The 22,080-nt window shown below is 47.9% G+C and overlaps 1 protein-coding gene across 1 annotated transcript in view; it reads right to left on the reverse strand.

Annotated features, from left to right (window-relative positions):
* Window positions 1–458: 458 nt before the first annotated feature.
* The window catches only part of GPR149 (G protein-coupled receptor 149), a 350,609-nt gene continuing 328,987 nt past the window's right edge, over window positions 459–22,080 (reverse strand). The window contains exon 4 of the mRNA XM_086944898.1: window positions 459–1,312. Within this exon, the coding sequence (XP_086801024.1) occupies window positions 743–1,312 (570 nt within the window). The 3' untranslated portion in view covers window positions 459–742. The remainder of the gene's footprint in view (window positions 1,313–22,080) is intronic.

Consider the following 22,080-nt stretch of genomic DNA (forward strand, 5'->3'; position numbering starts at 1 on the left):
GGGAGCCACTACATCTAGTAACAAGTAGCCTGGGGCATAGTTTATCCCATGCATAGTTTGCATGGTGTGAGTCATGCTATACACCATATGTAGTGCCGAATCTCTGGCTTGTCCGCTAATAGGCCCTAATGTGGACAGGCCTCTGACCTGATGGAAAAAGGGTGCACAAATGAAGCTTTGTTCTTCAATCTGGGGAGTCCACCCTTACAAATACAACAAAGAGCTGCCATTAGTCATGTGCTGAACTGAAATGTAATAACAGTTGCACTCCTGACTAAATTAAGCTAGGACTTTAATAATACATTTGTTTTTTTATAGCATAAAACCCTCACTTCTGCTGTTTCTAAGCGCTGCAAAAAACACAAAGACGTTACTAGTATCCGAATTTGTGGTAATCAGTTTACCCATCTGGATCATCTAAGGAGTTTGTTGTTTTGGCCTAAGTTATACAAAATCTCACAATAAGAATTCTTGCTTTATTATTATTGGGTAGAAATTTACAATAAACCACAGTGTCTGGAATGGAGGTCTTTTATAAGACATGTTTCTTCAACAGTAATGCAGTTCATGTACGTACTTGCACGTAAAACACCTATGGCTAGCCTTATGAAATATGGTTAATGCGCTGCTTAAATGGCTCTAAAAAAGAAAATGCATATCTATACCTCTAAAAAACGGTAAATTATTGAATTTTGAAATATTGTTTCTTTTTACATCACAAGTAGAAATCACATTGTTTCTTTCAGCTGTTCTGATCATCTTCTTCTCGTTTTCTATAAGCTTTATTTAACACTTGGATCTCTTCCTGGTACCCATCTCTGTCCTGATGCTGTCTTTTACTGTTGCGACGGTGAGCTTCAACAGTATCCGGGATTGATATGTTGATGTCGCTTTCGTGGTTATTGGTGGGGATGAAGAGAGAATAGGAGGCGGTTTCCCCTAAGTCGCAGGAGACAAATCTATTTTCCTTGCGGGAGTAGCGCAAGGAGGGTGATCTGGCTTGGGTGGAGGACTGGCTAATATTGCTGATGATTGACACAGTGTCCATGGCCTCTTCATTGTCACAAATTTCAAGGACTTCCAGGTGAATTTTAACATTTGTGTCCAGAAATTTGTTTGGGGAGTCCTCAATATTTGGCTCGTGGCCAACACTCTTTGATCGATAGACTTCAATCTTCTTGGAAGGGCTGACTCTCTGGCCTTCTCTGCTCACTTCGTACGTTGACAGAGAGAGGGTCTTCCCAGTGGGAGCGTGGAGCGAGACTGTCCCTTGGAACGCACAGATTGGTATGGCCAGGGCGCCACCAGAGCGCTGCAAAAAAAACAGAAAAGAAAACAGTGGCTTTAGAGACACAACATCATTTCTAGCAAAGCTGGTTAACTCAGTCATATTCCATAGGGAGTTATTAATTCAAAACATGCACTGCCCTCTAAGAGCCTTGTCATAAGTGTCCTTGTAATTCCGATTTGGGCAGAAACATGAGTGGCGGGAGGACCTTACATTCAAGTTTTCCCCATGCTCATTCCGCCAGAAAACAAAAACTGGCAAAAGTCAGTTGGGAAAAGCACCTGGGGCCTCATTTATGAGAAATTACGCATCGATGCGTGAAAGCAGCGATGCGTCACTTCTCAGTGCGCACTCCTTGCGACATTCCTGATGCGTCATATTTAATGTATGACGCATGGAGTTACAGATTCGTCAGTATTTCTGACGTATCTGTAAGCGCAAAAGTGACGCATTGCTGGAGTGTGTCACAAAAGTGACGCAACTCCAGCAATGCTTCCTTTCACATGGGGCAGCCCCATGTGAAAGGGCCTGTGTCAGTCTTACGTCTGCTGTGAGGCAGGCGCAAGATTTTGACGCAACAGCGTCCTAAAAGTGACGCAGTGAAATCTCATAGATTTCACGGCGTCCCTTCTACGACCCTTCCTTGCGTCAATACGCCCCCCTTGCATACATTATACCTGGCGCAGGTATAATGTGGGGCAGGGGGTTTTCAAAGTGACGCATCTACCTAGATGCGTCACTTTGTAAATATGGCGCAACAAGGAGCCTTTTTTACGCCACTGGTGCGTCACAAAACGTGACGCACCGGCGGCGTAAAAGTGACGCTCAGCCTCATAAATGAGGCCCTTGGAACATGTTGGAAAACCTCTCGGGAATCAGTGAACAATCGTCGCCAATTCCAGCAGTAATTCCCTATTTCTAAGGGAAAACTCAGAACACTGAGGTAATTCCTTTTCCTAGAATTACAGTAGCAACTTCAGGTAGAGAACTAACAATGAGGTTTTCCAACTCCACTGATCCTGGGAGCCTAAACGCCCTACGTTGGATCAAAGGAAAAATAATGAAATAGACAGATAATAAAATGTGTAGTGTACTATCACGGTCTCAGTTGTTATGGTGGCTCCTAAACATAAGCCAACTTTCAAGGTGGGTCATCTTGCCATAAAACAAACGCCAAAGGAGAAACTACCATTTATGATTAATTAACACTTTATAACTCACTGTTAGTGTTGAGTGAACAATGGCAATTTTCTCTATCCACATTGCAACAAGATACAGTCATTATGATTGAAATCATGGACTAAAATAACACGAATATATTAGGCATTTCTCTTGATTTGCATTATTTTTTAAAGATATTGAGTGAAAACATTATTATTATTGCTGAGAACATCTTTTCCACATGGACATATTTTTTGGTTTGCTGTTAGCTCATGTGAGAGAATTTTTTTATTTGACATTTTCAAGATTAAGACAACCATACACGTCAGGAGCACTGACACGCTCTTGCACGTAGTTTCTCTTTTGTGCAAAAGTGCTCACAAATCACCTATACAAACCCTTAGATTAGTATTATAATCATAGTGAGATATATCTCGGGATCTTCTGACTTTGAGCAAGCAGATCCCAAGATATATTCCTGGATTAATTCCTGAACAATCTTGATACTCCGAGCAATTATGGATCAGACATATATTGAGCCTAATTCAGTATATATGTGGCCAGTTTGTACACACAAAATGTTGCACCGCAATGCATCAGTGCTTGATTTGAGCAGGTGTTTGCCAGGGATCAGCTCAGATCACACAGACATAATTGATGCCCTTCTCTTCATTTTTGCATTGATGATATTGTAGCCCTATAGGCGTATACTTTACATGAAAATACACCTGTTTTGAGCAGATTTCCTTATTGCAAGAGAGGCTCACACACAATTATTTTTCAAGAATGACTCTGCTATCCCCGTGAAGTCACAGCGGCACCAATGGCACAAAAGATCTCTTTGATGTCCTACCATACCACTATGCAGTTTGAGCAAATGTCTCTCCCACCATTAAATGATTTGAAGCTAAGTGGGCCAGGCCTGCATCATAGTTCAAGCGCACATTCAGCTGAACACATACTCATGTGAGATTCACTTGCCTGTCTGAATCTGGTGTGGCCAAATTTAGGATTAGAACCCCAGCCAAAACCAACAGACGCGCTCACGTTCTCCCACAGCAGGCCAGTCATCTGTTCAGTCACACTTTTTGAATTGATTTCTTGTACATATAGCAAAAGTTAATGAGAAATAGAACTGAGATCAAGGAATGGAACAGAATTTGTGCCACAAGTGGTTGCTGAGGGCATGCCAGCAGGGGGCAGCAGCCTCCTCAGAAAATCTATGCTTCCCAGCACCTTAAAAAATATACATAGGGGCCTGGCCAAGATGGCGGCGGAGTAGGACGTGCTGTGAGTCCCCTCCGGCGCCAGGCCCTGCATAGCTTCAATTAGCAACGGCCCTGGGGTTCCCCTTGGGCTGCGGGCTGCTCCGGAGTGACCCGAGAGACGGTGGCCGCCAGTAGGGAACCTCCCGGGGCGTCGGAGCTGGATTGTGCCGCCTGCAGCCGACGGAGGCCCTAGCGGCTGGTCGGGCCGATACGCGAGCCCGCGGCGGCACCGGGCCTGTGAAGACGGAGGAGAGCGGAGGACAGCGGAGCAGCCCGGGGTGCCGTGCCTGATATAACAGAGGCCGCTGGACCTCCGGTAGAGTTCTGAGCTGCTCGGTCATTGACGGCCCGGGAGGGGGAGGAGCCTGATGGCCGGGCGACCCAGCCGCCGCAACGAGGCCGGCCAGCTACTCGAGGCCGAGGACTGCGGCCTAGAGCGGAGACGGAGGAGAGGCCCCCGACCTCACACGACTGCTTGGGCCCCTGGCGTGTGGCTGATCCCTGAGGCGGAGGATCGCACGAGCGGAGGGAGTGCCTTCTGGGGCGGCGGTGAGTGCAGCGGCCCCCGGTGGGGACAGGGAAGAGACTGGCTGGGCCCCTGGGTTGCGTTCCCGGGCACGGAGGCGAGGGACAGCGCTGGTGGCGATCCATGTGGCAGACTCTGCTGGGCCGGGGCGGACCACGTGGCGAGGAGGCCGACTTGGGGGAGGCATCACTGGCAGTGGAACGGAGGCTTTCTGTGAGGGTTTGACCCTTCCCTCTCCCCCCCCCCCGAAGCGGGGGCAGCACACTGGCATTGGACACTGTGAGCATGAGGTGATACAGCGTGGACAGCCGGGGGCTGGGAAGCCGATAGCGAGGAGCCTGCACGCATGGTGGACCGCAAGACTCGGTCAATCACGGAATCTGCGCATCTCACACCGACACTATCCCTGCCTATGGGAGACTAGACTGGAGTTGCAGTGGCAAGCTAAGCCAAGAGCGCAATACCTGCGTGGAAACTGTCGCACCAGCACGGACCTCTGTACCCAAGCTTGAACTGAACGCGGTCGGCCTGCGCGAGGGGGTAGTCCTGCCTAATCGCGACGCTGTCTCTGGCGTGGTACGCTGGTGGGCCTGCTTCTGATCACTGGGCCTGGCGGCCGACCTACCTGTGCTGCTTGCCCTGGTCTGGATCAGCTGAGGGGGAGGGACTGCGCTACCCCTGTACGCCATTATCGGACTTACCTGAAGAGTTGGGAATACCTTGCCTCCGCCACGACTGCGGTTCCAGGATGACCACCACACTTCGCAAGGGAAGGCCGGGGAAAGACGGAGCCCCTAAATCTTCGCAGCAACCGGCCTCTCCGGGGGCCAGTGGCTCATCAAAGCAGTCGGATGACGAGGCGCCGGTCACTAAGGACTTTATGACAGAGCTCTTCACCTCCATTAAAGAGGATATCTCAGAATTGCGTGCGCAGTTGGCGTCCGACTTGAGGGAAGTGCGGAGGGACGTGGATGGCATCGGAGAGCGAGTGGCGACACTGGAGGATCACGACCTGAGTGTGGCGAACGATGTGCATCTGGTGCAACAAGACATCATCCGCCTCACCGAACAGAACCTGGATTTGCAAACCCACACCGAGGATTTGGAAAATCGTTCCCGAAGGAACAACATTCGCATTCGGGCGGTGCCATGGGACGGTGAGGCGGGGGACCTGCGTGGCTACGTGCAGGCCCTGTTCTTGCAGGTCTTGGACGAGGAGGATGTGCAGGAAATAAGAATGGACAGAGTGCACAGAGTAGGGCTACCCCGGCGGGGGGGGGGGGCCTCCACGGGACATCCTCGTGTGTGTTCATGATTTTCAAGTGAAAGAGCGCATAATGCGGAAGGCAAGAGCCATCCCGTCTTTGCAGTTTAGGGACCACCGCCCGCAGCTCTACCAGGATCTGGCTGCCTCAACTCTCCGGAAGAGACGGGAATTTCGCCCCGTGACCTCCTTTCTACGGGACCGTGAAATCTCCTACTCCTGGGGTCATCCCTTTCGTATCATCTTTCGGTGGCAGAACAGGCTGGCGCAGATTCGTTCCCTTCAGGTAGCAAAGGATCTCCTAGGCTTGGATGACGTCGCACCCTCCCAGGAACCTACCGCATCACCGTCGAGGAGGCGCCATCGCTCGTCCTCATGGCATAGAGTGGGCTCGTCTCCCGGGCGTCAGCGGCCGGATCGGGCTGCCAGCCTGCAGGAAAGGGGAGATGCAGTGGCGTCGGTGGCCTCGGCAATATTAGCTGATTCCCAGCAAAGCTCTGGAGCGGCCTGATCCTTTGTTTACTAGGGTCTGGCACAGGAGGGACTATGGCCGTATGGTACCGGGGCTTTGGTTGTACTTTTGGAGAAGACGCCTCGGACCGTGGCCGTGGGGGTCACCATGTCGGTCCCCCTGCCCTGCTCCCAGTCCAGAAAGGACCTGTCGAACTATGGCCTACTGGAACTGTTTGGAGACTGGTTCAGGTTCAGTGACATGAGTTTTTTCTTCTTCTTCTTCTTGTTCCTTTTGTTGGGGGTGTGTTGGGGGGTGGGGGGCGAGAGGGGAGGGGGTCGAGGAGGGTCCATGGTGGTGACAAGGGTGTTAGGTGGTGTGTATGGCTGAGTTGCACGTTGGAAATGCGGAGGATTGGGGTGGAGGGGACGTATTCAAGGTTCAAGATGACCTGTTGTCCGGCTGGTGGAGTAGGGTGGGGGGTGGCGGGTAGTTCATCTGCAGCACATATGGCGGGTGAGTTTAGGCCTCTGGGTGGGGGAACTCATGGGCTGGCTTTAGCAGGGGTCGGGGTGATACTATGTGATGCCTGTTAGTATAGGGACTTGGAATGTTAAAGGGCTTAACTCGCCGCAGAAACGACAGAAAGTCTGGAAATATGTGACTGATCATCAGCTGGATGTGGTGGGACTCCAGGAAACTCACCTAGCGCGCAAAGACGAGCTGCGCCTTAGACATAAGGCTTACCCTCTTATTTACAGGTCTTCTGCTACTACGAAACACAGAGGGGTGGCCCTCCTCTTCCGTGCCGCGCTGCACTTCCAACCTGTAGAGGTGCGCAGTGACAAGGATGGCCGATGGTTGATGGTGAAAGGGGTTGTTCGGGGACGAATGTGTACCTTTGTGGTGGTTTATCTCCCTAATGTTGGCCAAAATAAGTTCCTACAGGACTTGCTGCAGAAGGTGGGGGATTTCGCTGATGGGCACTTGTTCCTCATGGGGGACTTTAATTTGGTGTGGGATAAGGTTGTGGATAGCTCTAGGACTCACAGGGCTGATACGGGTGTGTTTTCGGATGCAACACAACAGCTGATGGGAGAAATGGGGATTGATGGATGGCGATTTTATCGCCCTACTTCCCGAGATTACACATTCTTTTCCCATGTACACCACTCCTACTCCCGATTAGATTATGTTTTCCTCAGTCAGGCCCTTAGGGGAGATGTCCTAGATTCCACCATTCTCCCGCTGTCAGTCTCTGACCACAGTTTGCTGGTCCTCACCCTTCGCTGGACATCGTCCGGTAACGGACAGCGGAAATGGTACTTCCCAGCCTTGGTGGTCAGGGATGACGCATCGAACAGGGCACTGCGGGAGGCCATTAGGGACTTTTTTGATCTCAACCCCACAGCGGACACATCGGTAGTTAATACTTGGGACGCCTTTAAGGCGTCCGTCAGGGGTACGTGTATAAGCCTTAATGCTAATCTTAATAGGCTGCGGCGGAAAGACCGGGAGGACTTGGAGGCCGAGTTGGCCAAACTCGAACAGGCGCACAAGCTCAATCCGTCGAGGGCGACTCTACGTCCACTTACGGCGGTTCGAGGGAAACTGAGAGCCCACTACAATAACAGGGCTGAACTCACGATGTTGAGGCTGGGGCGACAATCTTACGCCTCTGGGAATAAGGTGGGTAGACACCTAGCGCGTCAACTGCGTGACAGGAGGGAACGTGAATATATCGGCGGGATTAAGGATGACGCGGGTGTGTTACAGCATAGGGACGAAGTGAAGGCGGGCATCTTTGGCCGCTTTTATGCGGACCTTTACGCAGGGGACGGTCTCGATACAGAGGCACAAAGGGAGTACCTGCGGCGCCTACCACTCCCCCAGATATCGATAGAGTGGAATGAACTGTTGGAGGCCCCAGTCACCGGGGAAGAGGTACTTGAGGTCATCAAAAATCTGAAACTACACAAAGCACCTGGGCCGGATGGCTATACAGCCGTCTTCTACAAGACATACGCCACCGAACTCTGCGACTTCTTAGTATCCCTCTTTAATGATATGGCCACCTCTGGTTCCTCGGCCGGAACTTTGGCGGAGGCGGTAATTACGGTCTTGCCAAAGCCGGGGAAGGATCCTACCCAGTGCGCTTCCTTCCGCCTAATAGCGTTACTTAACATAGACGCTAAGCTATATTCAGCGATCCTGGCGCGCAGGTTACAAGATCTGATGCCGGCAATTATTCACCCTGACCAGTCCGGATTCTTCAAGGGGCGCCAGACTCACGATAACACACGGAGGGTGGTGCACCTCATTGAAAAGGCGGATAGATTCCGCACCCCGGCGGTCCTGGTTGGGTTGGATGCCGAAAAGGCCTTCGATCAAGTGGATTGGGGCTTCCTGTTTAACACAATGACAGCATATGGCTTTTCGGATAAATTTATTACTATGGTGAGGGCCAATTTTTGCAACCCCAGGTCACGGGTGACAGTGAATGGACACTTATCGGCGTTCTTTCCACACTCCAGGGGTACCAGGCAGGGTTGCCCTCTTTCACCTCTCCTGTTCGCTCTGAGCATTGAACCCTTAGCGTTGGCGGTACGGGAGAACGAAGGGATTCGGGGCATTCCTTTCATGGGAGAACAACATAAAATCACGCTATTCGCGGATGATGTGTTGTTTTCGGTGGCGGATCCGGAACACTCATTACCCTGCATCAGGGAGGCCCTAGTGCAGTTTGAACCAGTGGCCGGTTTCAAGGTCAACTATAGTAAGTCATATATCTTGAACCTCACCCTATCGCAGGCAGAAGTGGAACGTGTACGTCCCTTGACGCCCTTAGCATGGGCCACTAGTTCGATAGTTTACTTGGGGGTCCATTTAACATCGACGGTGGGCGGATTGTTCTCAGCCAACTTCCCCCCTCTATTAGCAAAAACACAAGCTGAATTGGACAGGTGGAAACCTAAATTCCTGTCCTGGTTGGGTAGAATCCATTCTGTAAAGATGGTTCTGCTTCCCAAATATCTATACTTATTCCAGGCACTGCCCATTCCACTGGATAGCGATTTCTTTTGACGCCTCAGGACTCAGATATTGCGATTTATATGGCAGGGGGGGCGGGCGCGCCTCCCCTTTACGGTCTTGCGTCGACCAAAATCTGAGGGAGGGGTAGGACTCCCGGATCTGCAGCTCTATTATAAAGCGGCACAACTGAGGGTGTTAGTGGAGTGGTCGCAGCAAACATCGGAGAAGCACTGGCTCCACATGGACCGGAGCGTATCTGGTCGATCAGTATGGGACCTGGCGTGGAAGCCCAAAAAGGACCACCCTCTTAACCCTTACATTAGCACCCCTACAGGGACGACGCTGAAGGTCTGGGATACACTTGCTTCAGACGAGAGGTGGACTATATTTCCCTCACCCTTCACACCTATACATTTCAACCCAGCCTTCTCACCGGCGCTCCAAGAGAGACCCTTTGATGCCTGGAGGGAAGGGGGCTGTAGAGCATTGACCCATTTGTTCCATGGGCAGGATCCTCTATCCTTTACTAACTGTATGCGAGACTATGGGATCCCCCAGACTGAACGATATCACCACGTGCAGTTGCTCCACTGGGCTACGTCGCCTGGAATACGGGAGGCGGCTACAAGGCTGCCGTCGTTATTTGAGGCCTTCCTGCTGCGGACATCTACCATGAAGGGAACTATCTTGTTCCTGTAAAAGCTCTTGCTTCAATCTGTTGAAGCCCCTCGGCCTCGTTACATGGAACAGTGGGAGGAAATGGTGGGGAGAGATATCTCTGATAACGAATGGACTGCACTGTGGCGGGACCTGACTGCGTTTAATCACTCACTGCACCTGAGGGAAGCGCATCTTAAGACACTTCTGCTATGGTATCTTTGCCCGACTAGGCTCCATCGCATATATCCGACCACGTCCGACAAATGCTGGAGGGGTTGTGGGCTTCTTGGTGACTTCCGCCATATATGGTGGGACAGCCCGGTGATTCGGCCTTATTGGGAGGAAATTCTCTCGCATATCAAGGATATTCTTCACTATCCCGTCGAGAACTCCATCGCCTCTGTCCTGCTGGGCCTACGGGAACCTGGTCTGGAATACCAGACTCGGGCGGACAAGAAGATCTTGTGGCTCTGCCTAGGAGCTGCCAAGCTCACGTTGGCTGCTGCTTGGAAACAGAAGGGGGCACCAGCAATTTCCCTGTGGCACGCAAGGCTGTGGAGGCTTTTGAGTATGGAAAGAATGGTGGACATCTTCCTGGGTAACTTCAAGAACTTTCAATTTCAGTGGGGCCCGCTGGTTGCCTTTCTCTCTAAAGGGTTGCCATCAGCTGTGTGTCCTGCATCCTTAAGATCACTACACCTCTTTCAAGTCTAGAATGAATGATGGAATGGCAGTTGGGGCGTATGGAGTCACCACCGTGGGGAGGGAGGGGGAGGACTGGGAGGGGGGGTTTGTTTATGTTCCTTTGATCTTGGGCCCTCTGGGGTGCATATTGCAGGGCTCATTGCCCTCTGCTTTCGCTGCACAGAACCTTCTGCTTGTATATCAATAGGTGGATTGAACTTTCACGTCCTCATTGCAGAACTAAGTGGGATGCTGATGTAAGAACTTTGCGCTTGATTACGTCCTTCTGTTACTACATGATATCATCGCTAACGATCGATAAATGTACCCCCGGTGCAGGGAAATGTATGGCACCTCGGGGCCCTTGCCTTGTTTATTACACCGTTTAAACCAAAATAAAAATTTTACAAAAAAAAAAATATATACATAACTTAGGCTGGCAGTCCTCAGCTTTAGGATTCCTGTCTGCACTGCTTTGACTTCCTTTAACTTCCTGCATAGTGTTCCTTCCCTTTGCTTAGGATGGTACTGTGTTTTTTCCAGGTGTTTTAACAAGAGCGTCGGGGACTAAATGACAGCAAGTTCCATCGAGTAGGGCCTGGACTCCAAAAGCTCTTCTTTAAACCATTTATTTGCTAGATGAGGATGCCATTCGGAGGCCCAACTCTACAGACATCACACTAAACTTCAGAGTGTTGCCAACAAGTCTTTGAGTGAAATCCACTCAAGGGCTTTGTGCATGAGCCAGGCTACTTTCCAATCGGCTAAGCTAGCGGTAGCGCGCCAACTGTTTGGTCAGGCCTACAGAATTCCTTGCACTAAGGCTTTATAGTAGTCCATTTCTAAGTTATCTGCATTCCCATTAGCTACTGGCATATCAGTGGTGGGTATTGATGGTGACTTTTGTCATGTTAAGTACAGTGGCGGCTCCTCCGCTAAGGCGGAGGAGCGTGCCCCGCTGCTTTGAAGCAGTGCAAGAAAGGAAAAATAAAATGAAAATAACATAATGTTATACTCATTTTATTTTGTCCCTCTGTGGCTGCTTTGCATGACGGGGAAGGGCTGCTCTGCTCGTAGGGCAGGGGAGGATTGATGGCACCCTCCTATGTGCTCAGTGAGGGCTTGGCAGGTCCTCTCGGGCTTCCCAAAACAGTCTTGCTCACTTTGCATGTTCTCCATGAAGGCTGCATTACAGTCTGCTTAGAGAACATGTCCAGCCCCCCAGTACCTGGCTTAGCACCGAACCACGGTGCTCAGACCAATCACAAAGCTGTATTGCAGGGTTGTGATTGGTCAGGGGAGCCTGGGTGCTTACCAATCACAATGATGCATGGCAGCTTTGTGATCGGTCAGGGGAGCTTGGCTGCCTACTTCCTGTTCTGAGGAGAGACGACGGAGAGACGCAGCGATAATGTAAGATTTTTAAAAAATATTAAATTATCCCTTTAGCCTCCGTCAACCCTCGCCCCTCCCTGATTAGTGCCCGGTGCTACTGGTTAAGTCTATCAGTCAGGCTGGTCTAAAGCAAACAAAAGTGTGTAACCTTCTTAAAATATATGATGCCTCCCATACCTGGCTGCTGACTGTTGACCACCTTCCCAGATCTCCAGAGATCCTACTCCACCCACTGAATAATATAGAAGGTCAGTTCGATCTGCAGTACCTTTCAAGGTTCCTCTGGAGGGATCATGGCAGAATGAAAGGTGTGGGCAAGCCCACATTCCCTGAAGTACATTGCGGTGTGCGTTTTGTACTTTGGGATTCCAGCTCTCTCTACTCTTGCTGAGTAGTGTTTCCCCTCAGCAGCTCTTTCGTGTGGAGCGGGGGACGGGGCAGGCAGAAATGTGACAACAGTGCTGCATCAGTCATGGACGTCTTTCTCTCCATGAACTCAGCAGTCCTAACTAAAATTCACAAATGGCAGCATCTTCTCTTTCATCCACCTCTATATTCTTTCCAACTTCTCTATGCATCCCAACTTTCCCTTCTGCACCATTTTCAGTCTCCTATGATCTCTGGCCATCTCACTGCACTGTTAACAAGGAGGATGGCTCATCATCATGCCCTATACATGTCCCTCACAAATGTTCACAAGACCAGCAATGCCCCCGCATCCCATAATATGTCCAGACAACCACCCAGTATGCTTCCATTTACTCCCACAAATCAATTATTTTTCCAGCAAGAACCATGCACCTACCATCTGTGTGGATTCCGCTCTAAGGGGCAAAAGCAACTTCATTTTAGACTTTTGAGAAGTACCTGCCCTATTAGTTTGATACATTTGCATGTCTGTTGTGCTGTGATTTAAATACAACATGGCATCCCATGGATCAGCATATTGGAGCTGTGCCAGTCGCAATGGTGTATCATAATTTTGCCCTGGGGTTATACCTATTGGGCATCAATAGTGCCAGCATGTGTGTTGATGTACATCAAGCGGCTGCCCTCGTCCAGTTCCTCCGCAAAATAACTCTGCTTCCTTGCTTGGGTTGTACTATATACATTTCCACTAAAAACATACATAAATACATACACACATAAGGGGCATTAACATACATACACACATATATACAGACAAAGGGAGCATTATCCTAGGAGTCTTGGGTGTCTGAACCAAACGCCATGATTGTTTGCTATCATGGCTACTTAATTTGTAGCCAGAAAAAAATTAATGCACAGCAGTTATTGGGGAGAGATTTGGCACCTAGCTAAACCTGGAACAAAAGTTGTGGCAACTCTGTTGCAGCTAACAGAGCTGCATAATATTCTTCTTATTCCTGTTTGGTCTTCTGAGTGGTGGTGGGCCCCAAGAACAGTGAAGACTCCCATAACTGGGCTGCCCTACCCTCACTGGTGGAAGTTTCATTTCATTCAGATCATACCTTGGTTGGAGCTAAAGAGGAGAGCTCTGTGTTTGGAAGTTAGTAACAAACAGCTATCATACAGATGCTGTTTAATAGTTAATTCATTATATACCATCACATATGATATAGGTGACAACAGGGTGAGTGCTAAGCTGACCTAAATGGTGCCTTGAACTGCATGCGAGAAGATCCTTTTTATCATCAAGTGAATACGTTGCTGGAGACCCAATGAAATAGTGACATGCTTGCTTGCAATGGTGGTGCTTCTTTTGCCAAGACACATTCATAGTGAGCCAATTAAACACAGAGTTGGGTTGAGGATGACAGGGAAACATAGATAAAAAATAGGGAGTCAGGAGAGGGAGGCAAGTCAACATGACCATGATCACAGAGAGACATAGTGGAAGGCCCGGTGCCACAGTCTCCAAGAGAAAGTGTGGCTGGAAGACAGATACAGAAACATTTTATGGGGGCCATGCATATGTTCTGATTCTTCAGGACCTCTTTGCTGGCTGTGAACCATTGATCACAACACGTTGCTCTGTTGCCTGGCCATGCCTGCAGAAGCCTGTCTTCCCTTGATCACAACCTTCATGAGCTGTAAAACCCAGCAAAGTATGCTACCTTTCTACCTATCCAACACTACAAAATGTGTCTACCCAAAAAAGCTCTCTCTCTAACCCTTGTTAACATCTATGTTTTCTATCTAGCCCACAAATGTACAACCTATTACTTAAGGTATCCTCAGTATGCAGAGATCAGTCTCAGATCATGTCACCAATATAGGAAGCACATTGAAACCTATTTAGGTAATACAATACTCAGACACAGGGGAAAGGGTACATATACACAGAGAGATGGAGAGAAGGAAGTGGATGGGGAGAAACATAGTGAAAAAGGCAGCAGGGCGTTAGCAAGAGTAGAGAATGTGAAGGAGTGGGCAACAGGAGCTTAGGATCAGTCATACAGATTGGAAAGAAAGTTGTACCTAAAAACACAGAAACATGGGGTGTGAGTCAGGGACTTGGAGACAGAGTGACGGGGAGAAAGAGAAATCAAAACTGGAGATGAAGGAGTTGGGTACAGAGGATCACAGAGACTGATAGTAAAGAGAAGTTTGCATTGACATTCTGTGGGAAAAAGGAACACAGCAACGTGGAGACATGTAGAGAGTTTATTGGGTGTTGAAAAAATGTGTAAACAAAGAAACAAAGAGGTGTGGAGGAAGGGACATAGAAACACAGAAATAGGAAGTTAAGAGGTAGAAACCAAGGTACAGAAGCACAGAAACAACAAAGCATGTGGAAGGCATGGCACAGTCACAGAGAGAGGAAGAGATAATGGGACACAGAATGTGAAGACACAGAAACAAAAATGATCAGAGAAAGACTCAGGCACAGAAGTGGGGAAATGAGGAGGGAGACAGAGGAATAGATGGAAAACTCTGCATAGGTTTGCTAACGCTTTGTACCAAGTTTGTGTCACAAAAGCGATGCAAACCCATTGCAAAGAGAATTGATGGGATTCGGTTTCCAATTAAATTAATGCCTTGTTTTGGAAAGTGGCAGCAAGTAACACAAATGATTTCCATGCAAACTTGGGTTTTTAATGCAAATTGCTTTATACTAACATTTGTACACAGGAATTTTCACCTGAAATTGATCCCTCCTAAAGACAGGTTTCACAGTGGAGTATCTTTTGAAAGACTCTACATATTTCCAATTTTGCATGTGTGTTGCACTTTACAGCAAATATACAAAGTGGGAAAAGTGTTAAAGCATGGTTTTTTAAAGGAAGGGTCTGCTTCCAGTACAAAACCTTTCCTTGACACAATGCATAGGGAAAGCAGCTCCTGTAGAGAACACCCTTAAAAACCAGCGACACTCTGACTTTTCTCACCTCAAATATCTGCTTTTCTATCAAAGTTTTTAAGCATAGGATAGCACCTTGCCATCCATGCTGAAATAGAAAGGGATAAAGTATTTTACTATTTCTACAGAAAAGTCTTTAAGCATAGGATTAGGTCAGTGCCATCCACGCCAAGCTGCAAAATCACAACAGCCTTTTACCACTCCAGGCACAGTATTACAGCTTTGAGTTGGTAAAATACCAACCAAGTGTTGCAGGGTGCTCTATGCAGGAGCTGCCCTCCACCTAAACTTGGGAACTACATAGAATTCTCTCCTTCTTCTCTACAATTTATGGTTCACTCTATGCCTGTGATATGATGAAGACAGATTTATAGAGCATGCAGATGCTCCTGGGAGTGTCCCAGCACTAGACTAGCGATAAGTAGAAAATTGGAGTGAATATTATGGTAGGACGATATTTCCTGCTCGATATTACATACTAGAACTGACTCCTGGGCCTGGATACTCTCTTGGTCAGTCTATTCCTTTACTCAGCTGTATAGAAAGGTGCTAATAAAACGTGGACCAATCTAAGGGCCATTAATATCCTGAATGGCATCTCTCAGCCCTCCCGGCTTCAAGTGCAGCAGAAGTCATCAACTCTGCCCGCATAGTGAAGATCTACCTGCCATATGTAGCGATACCTGCTTTGATAGCATTGATCTTTTGGAAAACATCCTCCCACCAACATGGAGCAAAAGACAAACAAATGACGGACGAAATGCAGAAGAAATCAAAACATTCACCCCCTGTCAAGAGATCTGGGTTAAATCCATTGTTCTTTTGCTCACCATGCCACCCCAGGTTAGACCCAGCCATATGCACATCAGGCCAGATCCTCCCTGGACCGTAAACAAGCATCCTAGAAATGGTTTTGGGGTTTCAACCCTCATCATCCAGGCTAGCTTGAATCTAGTGGCACAGTGAGCCTGGGACCCACGTCTGGGCATACCCGGCGCACTCAGCGCGAGAAAGTAAAAGACATACAAATGACGGACGGAATGCAGAACGAATCAAAACATTCACCCCCAGTCAAGAGATCTGGGTTAAATCCATCGTTCTTTAGATCACCATGCCACCCCAGTTTAGACCTGGTCATATGCAAATCAGTCTTGACCCTGTGCCTCATGGGAACAGTCCAGTCTGAACTGCCAGGCCAGATCCTCCTTGGACCGTGAACAAGCGTCCTAGGAATGGTTTCAGGGTTTCAACCCTCATCAGCCAGGTTAGCATGAATCCAGTGGCACTTTGAGCCAAGGACCCACGTCTGGGCGTACCCGGCGCACGTAGGGCGAAAAAGCAAAAGACATGCAAATGACAGACGGAATGCAGAACAACTCAAAACATTCACCCCCAGTAAAGATATCTGGGTTAAATCCATAGCTCTTTTGCTCACCATGCCACCCCATTTTAGACACAGCGATTTGCAAATCAGTCTATACCCTGTGCCCTAATGGCAACAGTCCAGCCTGAACTGCCAGGTCAGGTCCTCCCTGGACAGGAAACAAGCATCCTAGGACCGGTTTCGGGGTTTCACCCCACATCAGCCAGGATAGCTTGAATCCAGTGTCACAATGAGCCAGGGACCCACGTCTGGGCATACCCGGTGCACTTAGGGCGAGAAAGCATAAGATACAAATGACAGACGCAATGCAGAACAAATCAAAACATTCAACCCCTGTCAAGAAATCTGGGTTAAATCCATTGTTCCTTTGCTCACCATGCTCCCCCAGTTTAGCCCCAGCCATATGCAAATCAGTCTTGACCCTGTGCCTTCTGGAAACAGTTCAGCCTGAACTACCAGGCCAGGACTCCCTGGACCGGAAACAAGCATCCTTTGAGTGGATTTGGGGTTTCAATCACCAACATGGAGGAAACACTTTAATCAAAACTGTAATGCTAGCAGCATGTCAAGTGGGAAACAGCCTTTACACCACGACTTGACCCACGCTGTGCCTCAACAGCACAGTCCGAACCACTGATGTGTCTTTACAAAGCATTCCTTTACCACTCAATTCGTTACAATTAATTGCCCCAAAGAAAGTGTAGTTGGATTGAAGTTGGACTTTATGTCCAACACTTTCAATACTTTTCCAGACTGGAGTTGGAATAGTAAATTATACTATTCCAACTCCTGAGTTTTCCCTAAGGTAAGTCGTTGTAACAACTTTCGTGGTAACGGAATGTGTCCTAAAGACACATTCACTGTTATTTGGGCAGGCATGATTAATGCCTGCGTGGATCCGACATACAACATGTTTAGTATCATGACCACTGTCCCATCTCCCTATAAAATATTGTTCACCAAAAGTCAGTGGTTTTTACTTTTGTATAAACCTTGGCACTCTCAGATGGCTCTCATCTGCAGGCATTATTCAATGATTCAAATAAAGTAAATTAGTAAAATGTATGTTCTATTGGCGCTTTCACATACATGGGTGGAATACCTCCAATGTGGCAGGAGTTCCATTGCACATCTGCATCACTTAAGGTGCATATTCAACTTACTATAAATCCACTAAAGCTCTTTGTGCAGTTCTTCTATGCTTCCTTGTTGTGGTGAGGGCCAAATGCATATTATTTGAAATTAATTCATTTTGAATCCCTGTATCTGGGCAACATACACAGAGGAGTAGGCATAGCTTTATGCAACGCGCGTGCTCCGACTTGAAATTTCTGTTTGTGAAGCTATATTTATAGCTATACTCTCCATTCGGCAAACACTCAAAACTTGAAGGGTTATTCTCTGTAAGCAAAGCCTAGCATTTCCACCTCTGGCCCTCATTACCAGTGGCCTCTTAATGCCAAGGGGCCCGCTAACAGCAGTTACCGGCCCTACCAGAGTTTATGATATCGATGGGAACACAGCAGTTCTCTTAATCAGCCGCGGCCCGTGCAGGTAACAGTGGTGGGACGGTGGGGCCGGCTGGGGGGGATTTGGATAGACAATGACGAGAGAAAATTATTTATTTATTTTATTTTCCCTTGTCATCGTCCGTCGAACCCCCTCCCCACCCCCCTCCCAGCCAGCCTCACCACTCTTACCTGCATGGGCCGTCCTCCCCAGAAAGATCCTGCTGAATGCCCAGCCCAAAATGAGGAATCGCCGGGAAATCAGGCCCGGAATCCAGATTACCTTGGTAATTCCTCATTTTTCAGTGGATCCTCAGATTCCAGCTTGTAATTGACTAGATTTTGCCTAATCCGGGAGTTACTGGTACTCCCGCAATGGGTAACTTTGGGGGTGGGGAAAATCAGACCCATATACTGGTCCACTCGTAATGAGTGCCTGTGTGTTTCTGATCTGTGAGCAGAACATGTCGTTTTCGACGGCAGTCTATTGTATTCTGAAAGCAATCCACAGCTTTTAAATCCAGTAAAATAGCTCCGAGACTGAGTTCAGTGCTCAATGACGAGACCCTGGTGTCGCCTGCCGGTCACAGGGTTGAATTCTGGCAAGGACGACGTCCCTGGAGTTGGGTACACGGAGTGCCATTAAATTGAATAATAGTAACAGCTGCTATTTACCGTGTTACAAAATGGCAGAAACCGCAGTAGCGATAGCTGTGTAAAAGCAAGATATTGTTATTATTTCCAAGGCTTTTCTAAAGCAATAGTTTTTTCCCAGCCTGCAGGAGCGCGCTCATCTTCCATGTATGTGTTTTAATTCTATAGAGACCACAGCATTTCCATAGCTCTGTGTTCTGCTCTGTTGGGAAGCCAACATTTTTGAAGCTATATTTTCTTTTCTTTCAGCATCTCTTTAGCTGCAATTTCTAATCGGCGAATGCAACTTGATGTCACTGTAGATGTAATGTCTAGTTTATAATTACGCAACCGTATTTCCCTGGCTGTAATTTCCAATTTATAAATGCAATATTACATCTCTATAAATGTTTTACTGTCGATTACCTCTTGCCTGCCTTTCCCTAGCTTTGTTTGCTACTCCGTATGCATTTGTGGATTGTGTTTAAAACCATTCCTATTTGCCCACCCATTACATTACATGCTTTTGGTGGGTGAGTGCACATTGTTTAATGTATATCAATCAACCAATCTGTTCTTGTAAAGCACGGCTTATCACCCCGGGGGGTCTCCAGGCACTGGCTCCTTACGTCCTTGGTCGAGGAGCCACGTCTTTGAGCCTTTTTCTAAATTCCAGGGCCTCATTTATGAGAAATGGCGCATCGCTGCGTGAAAGCAGTGATGCGTCACTTCTCAGTGCGCACTCCTCGCGACATTCCTGATGCATCATATTTAATGTATGACGCATCATGTCGCAAGGAGTTACAGATACGTCAGTATTTCTGACGTATCTGTAAGCGCAAAAGTGACGCATTGCTGGAGTGTGTCACAAAACTGACGCAACTCCAGCAATAAGACCGGCGCAGCCCCATGTGAAAGGGCCTGCGCCAGTCTTATGCCTGCTGTGAGACAGGCGCAAGATTTTGACGCAACGGCGGCCTAAAAGTGACGCAGTGAAATCTCATAGATTTCACTGCGTCACTTCTACGACCCTTCCTTGCATCAATACGCCCCCCTTGTAAACATTATACCTGGCGCAGGTATAATATGGTGCAGGGGTTTACAAAGTGACGCATCTATCTAGATTCATCACTTTGTAAATATGGCGCAACAAGGCGCATTTTTTTCGCCACTGGTGCGTCACAAAAAGTGACGCACCGGCGGCGTAAAAGTGACGCACAACCTCATAAATGAGGCCCTAGGAGAGTAGGGGTGGTGTGCAGGTGGAGGGCGTTCCAGGACTTGGCAGCAGTGTAGGAGAAGGAACCGCGTCTGCTGAGGCTCTGGTGGATCTGGGTGTGTGTGCTAGGGCGAGGGGGGAGGAAGAGAGCTCCCAGGTGGGACAATGGAATGATAGGCGGTCGTTGATGTATGCAGGTCCGATGTTGTGTAGGGCCTTGAAGGCGTTGGTGAGGAGCATGAACAGGCATCTTTGGTGTATGGGAGCCAACGGAGGGTTCTGAGCTGGGGTGAGGTGCTGGTAATTCTGGGGAGATTGAGGACGAGTCTTGTTGTAGACTTCTGGAGTCTGGAGGCAGTTGAGTAAGTGTTTGGTGGTGCCGGGGTAGAGTGCATTGCTGTAGTTGAGGCTGATGGCTACGAAGGTACTGTAGATGTCTGAGATCTTCCAGTGAAAGAAGTCCGCTAGGGAGTCTCAGAGCTACTATGAGGGATGGGTCCTCAAAGGAGAATTCTCTGACAATGAAGAGCTCTTTATTGGAGCAGGCCTTAATGTGGTTGGTGAGGGCGCTCTTCGTGGCCTCCCTGAGATGGCGGTGAAAGCTGCTGAGCGCTGCTCTGAAAGCGATGAGGTCGGGGAGGGGGTTCATGTTGGAGTGCCAGAGTCGCTCAAGTTTCTTGCAGTGGTGCTTTAGGGTCTGGAATTCTAAAGTGAACCAGACAGCTCTATTAGTGGGTTCTTCTCTGAGGGAGTCTTTCAGGGGGGGCCATGGTGTCTGTAGCTGAGGAGGTCCAGTTTGAGAAGTTCTAGGCTTTGAGTTCGAGGCAGTTGAGGTAGCGGGTGCGGTTGCTTTGAGGACGGAGGTCTGGAGGGGTTCTGTGACTTCGTTCCATTTCCATCGGGAGGGAGGTTTGGTGGGTGGTGCCAACACCACCGTGGGGTGTAATGGACGATGCTGTGGTCAGTTTAGTCATATGGGAGAACTTGATTCTGTTGCAGGAGGAGAATACATGGTCCAGTGTGTGTCCAACTATGAGCACTGGGCTGAGAATCCAAGGTTTTTCAGGTTCTCCAGGAGGGTGGTAGAGTTGGTGTCCTTGGATCGCTTGAGGTGGAAGTTCAGGTCTCCCAGGAAGATGAAGTCGGAGATAGCATTGCAGAAGCTCATATAGGGCCAGGGTAGGCAAGGGTCCCTCTGATGGTGCAGATGGGATTGATGACTCTATTACTACACTATTTATTTCCAGGGAGTGCAATGTCAGACCAATAGGGATATCATTCCCTCAGTATCCTCATGCACAAATATTGTGTCTCAAATATAGTTTAAAGGAAACTTTGACCCACTGGAGTAAATAGTAAATCTAGAGCCAATAGAGCTATATTTTTGTATACGATATTTAGTTAACAATATTTACGTCAGATGATATATTGGTTAATAATGTTCTAAACACTAAAGGATCATTTAGGACCTTGCTCAAAATCAGATTTAACAATAGCACACCATCAATTTGCAAAACCGCAGTACAGGATATTTTGGGTGAGTGTTATTACCACATCATTCCAAATGCAATCCTGAAAATGGGGGTCAGCATGGTAACTGTGCATTTTTACAATGTACTACCATAATATTGAGTATCTAATTTTGACCTACAAAAGAGTCTCCTACAGAAAGCACCTGCCACTAACGCATAAAGGTAAATATATATATAGCTCAGTATAGATTTTTTATTTTTACCACTGCATCATCTACTTACCTTGACAATATATATATGACAGCAAAGCATATATCTTATAGCATTCCATTTAAAATATTCTTATGAAGTCAGGTTTAATTAGCAATAAGCATGCACCAGATCCAGAGGTTTAACCTTAATATACTAAGCATGATACTTGTCCTCGATGTAGGGAGCCAATATTTCAATTTTTTTTAATCAGTGGATAGAATGTTGGTATTGCAAAAGAACTCAATCTCCGAAACAATCTTTGCACTCTAATCAGGGTAACATTACCCAACCAAAAACTATTATCTGGGTCAAACAAACTAGGAATATGCTCCAACCACAATTTTGATATCAACATTCTTGCTGTATTCATGACTTCATCCCATTTAAACAGTATGAGGCCAATATCTACCATCTACATCTTTCTTGAATGTATTATCTAAGTTGAAAATTCGCCCCAAAATCATTGGATAAATAAATTGTTATTGTCATGTTATGTGACTTTGTAGAGAACGGCAAATTACCCTTGAGGGTATTCAGTT

This window comes from Lissotriton vulgaris, chromosome 11 (genome assembly GCF_964263255.1).
Source record: "Lissotriton vulgaris chromosome 11, aLisVul1.2, whole genome shotgun sequence".
Classification (NCBI taxonomy): Eukaryota; Metazoa; Chordata; class Amphibia; order Caudata; family Salamandridae; genus Lissotriton; species Lissotriton vulgaris.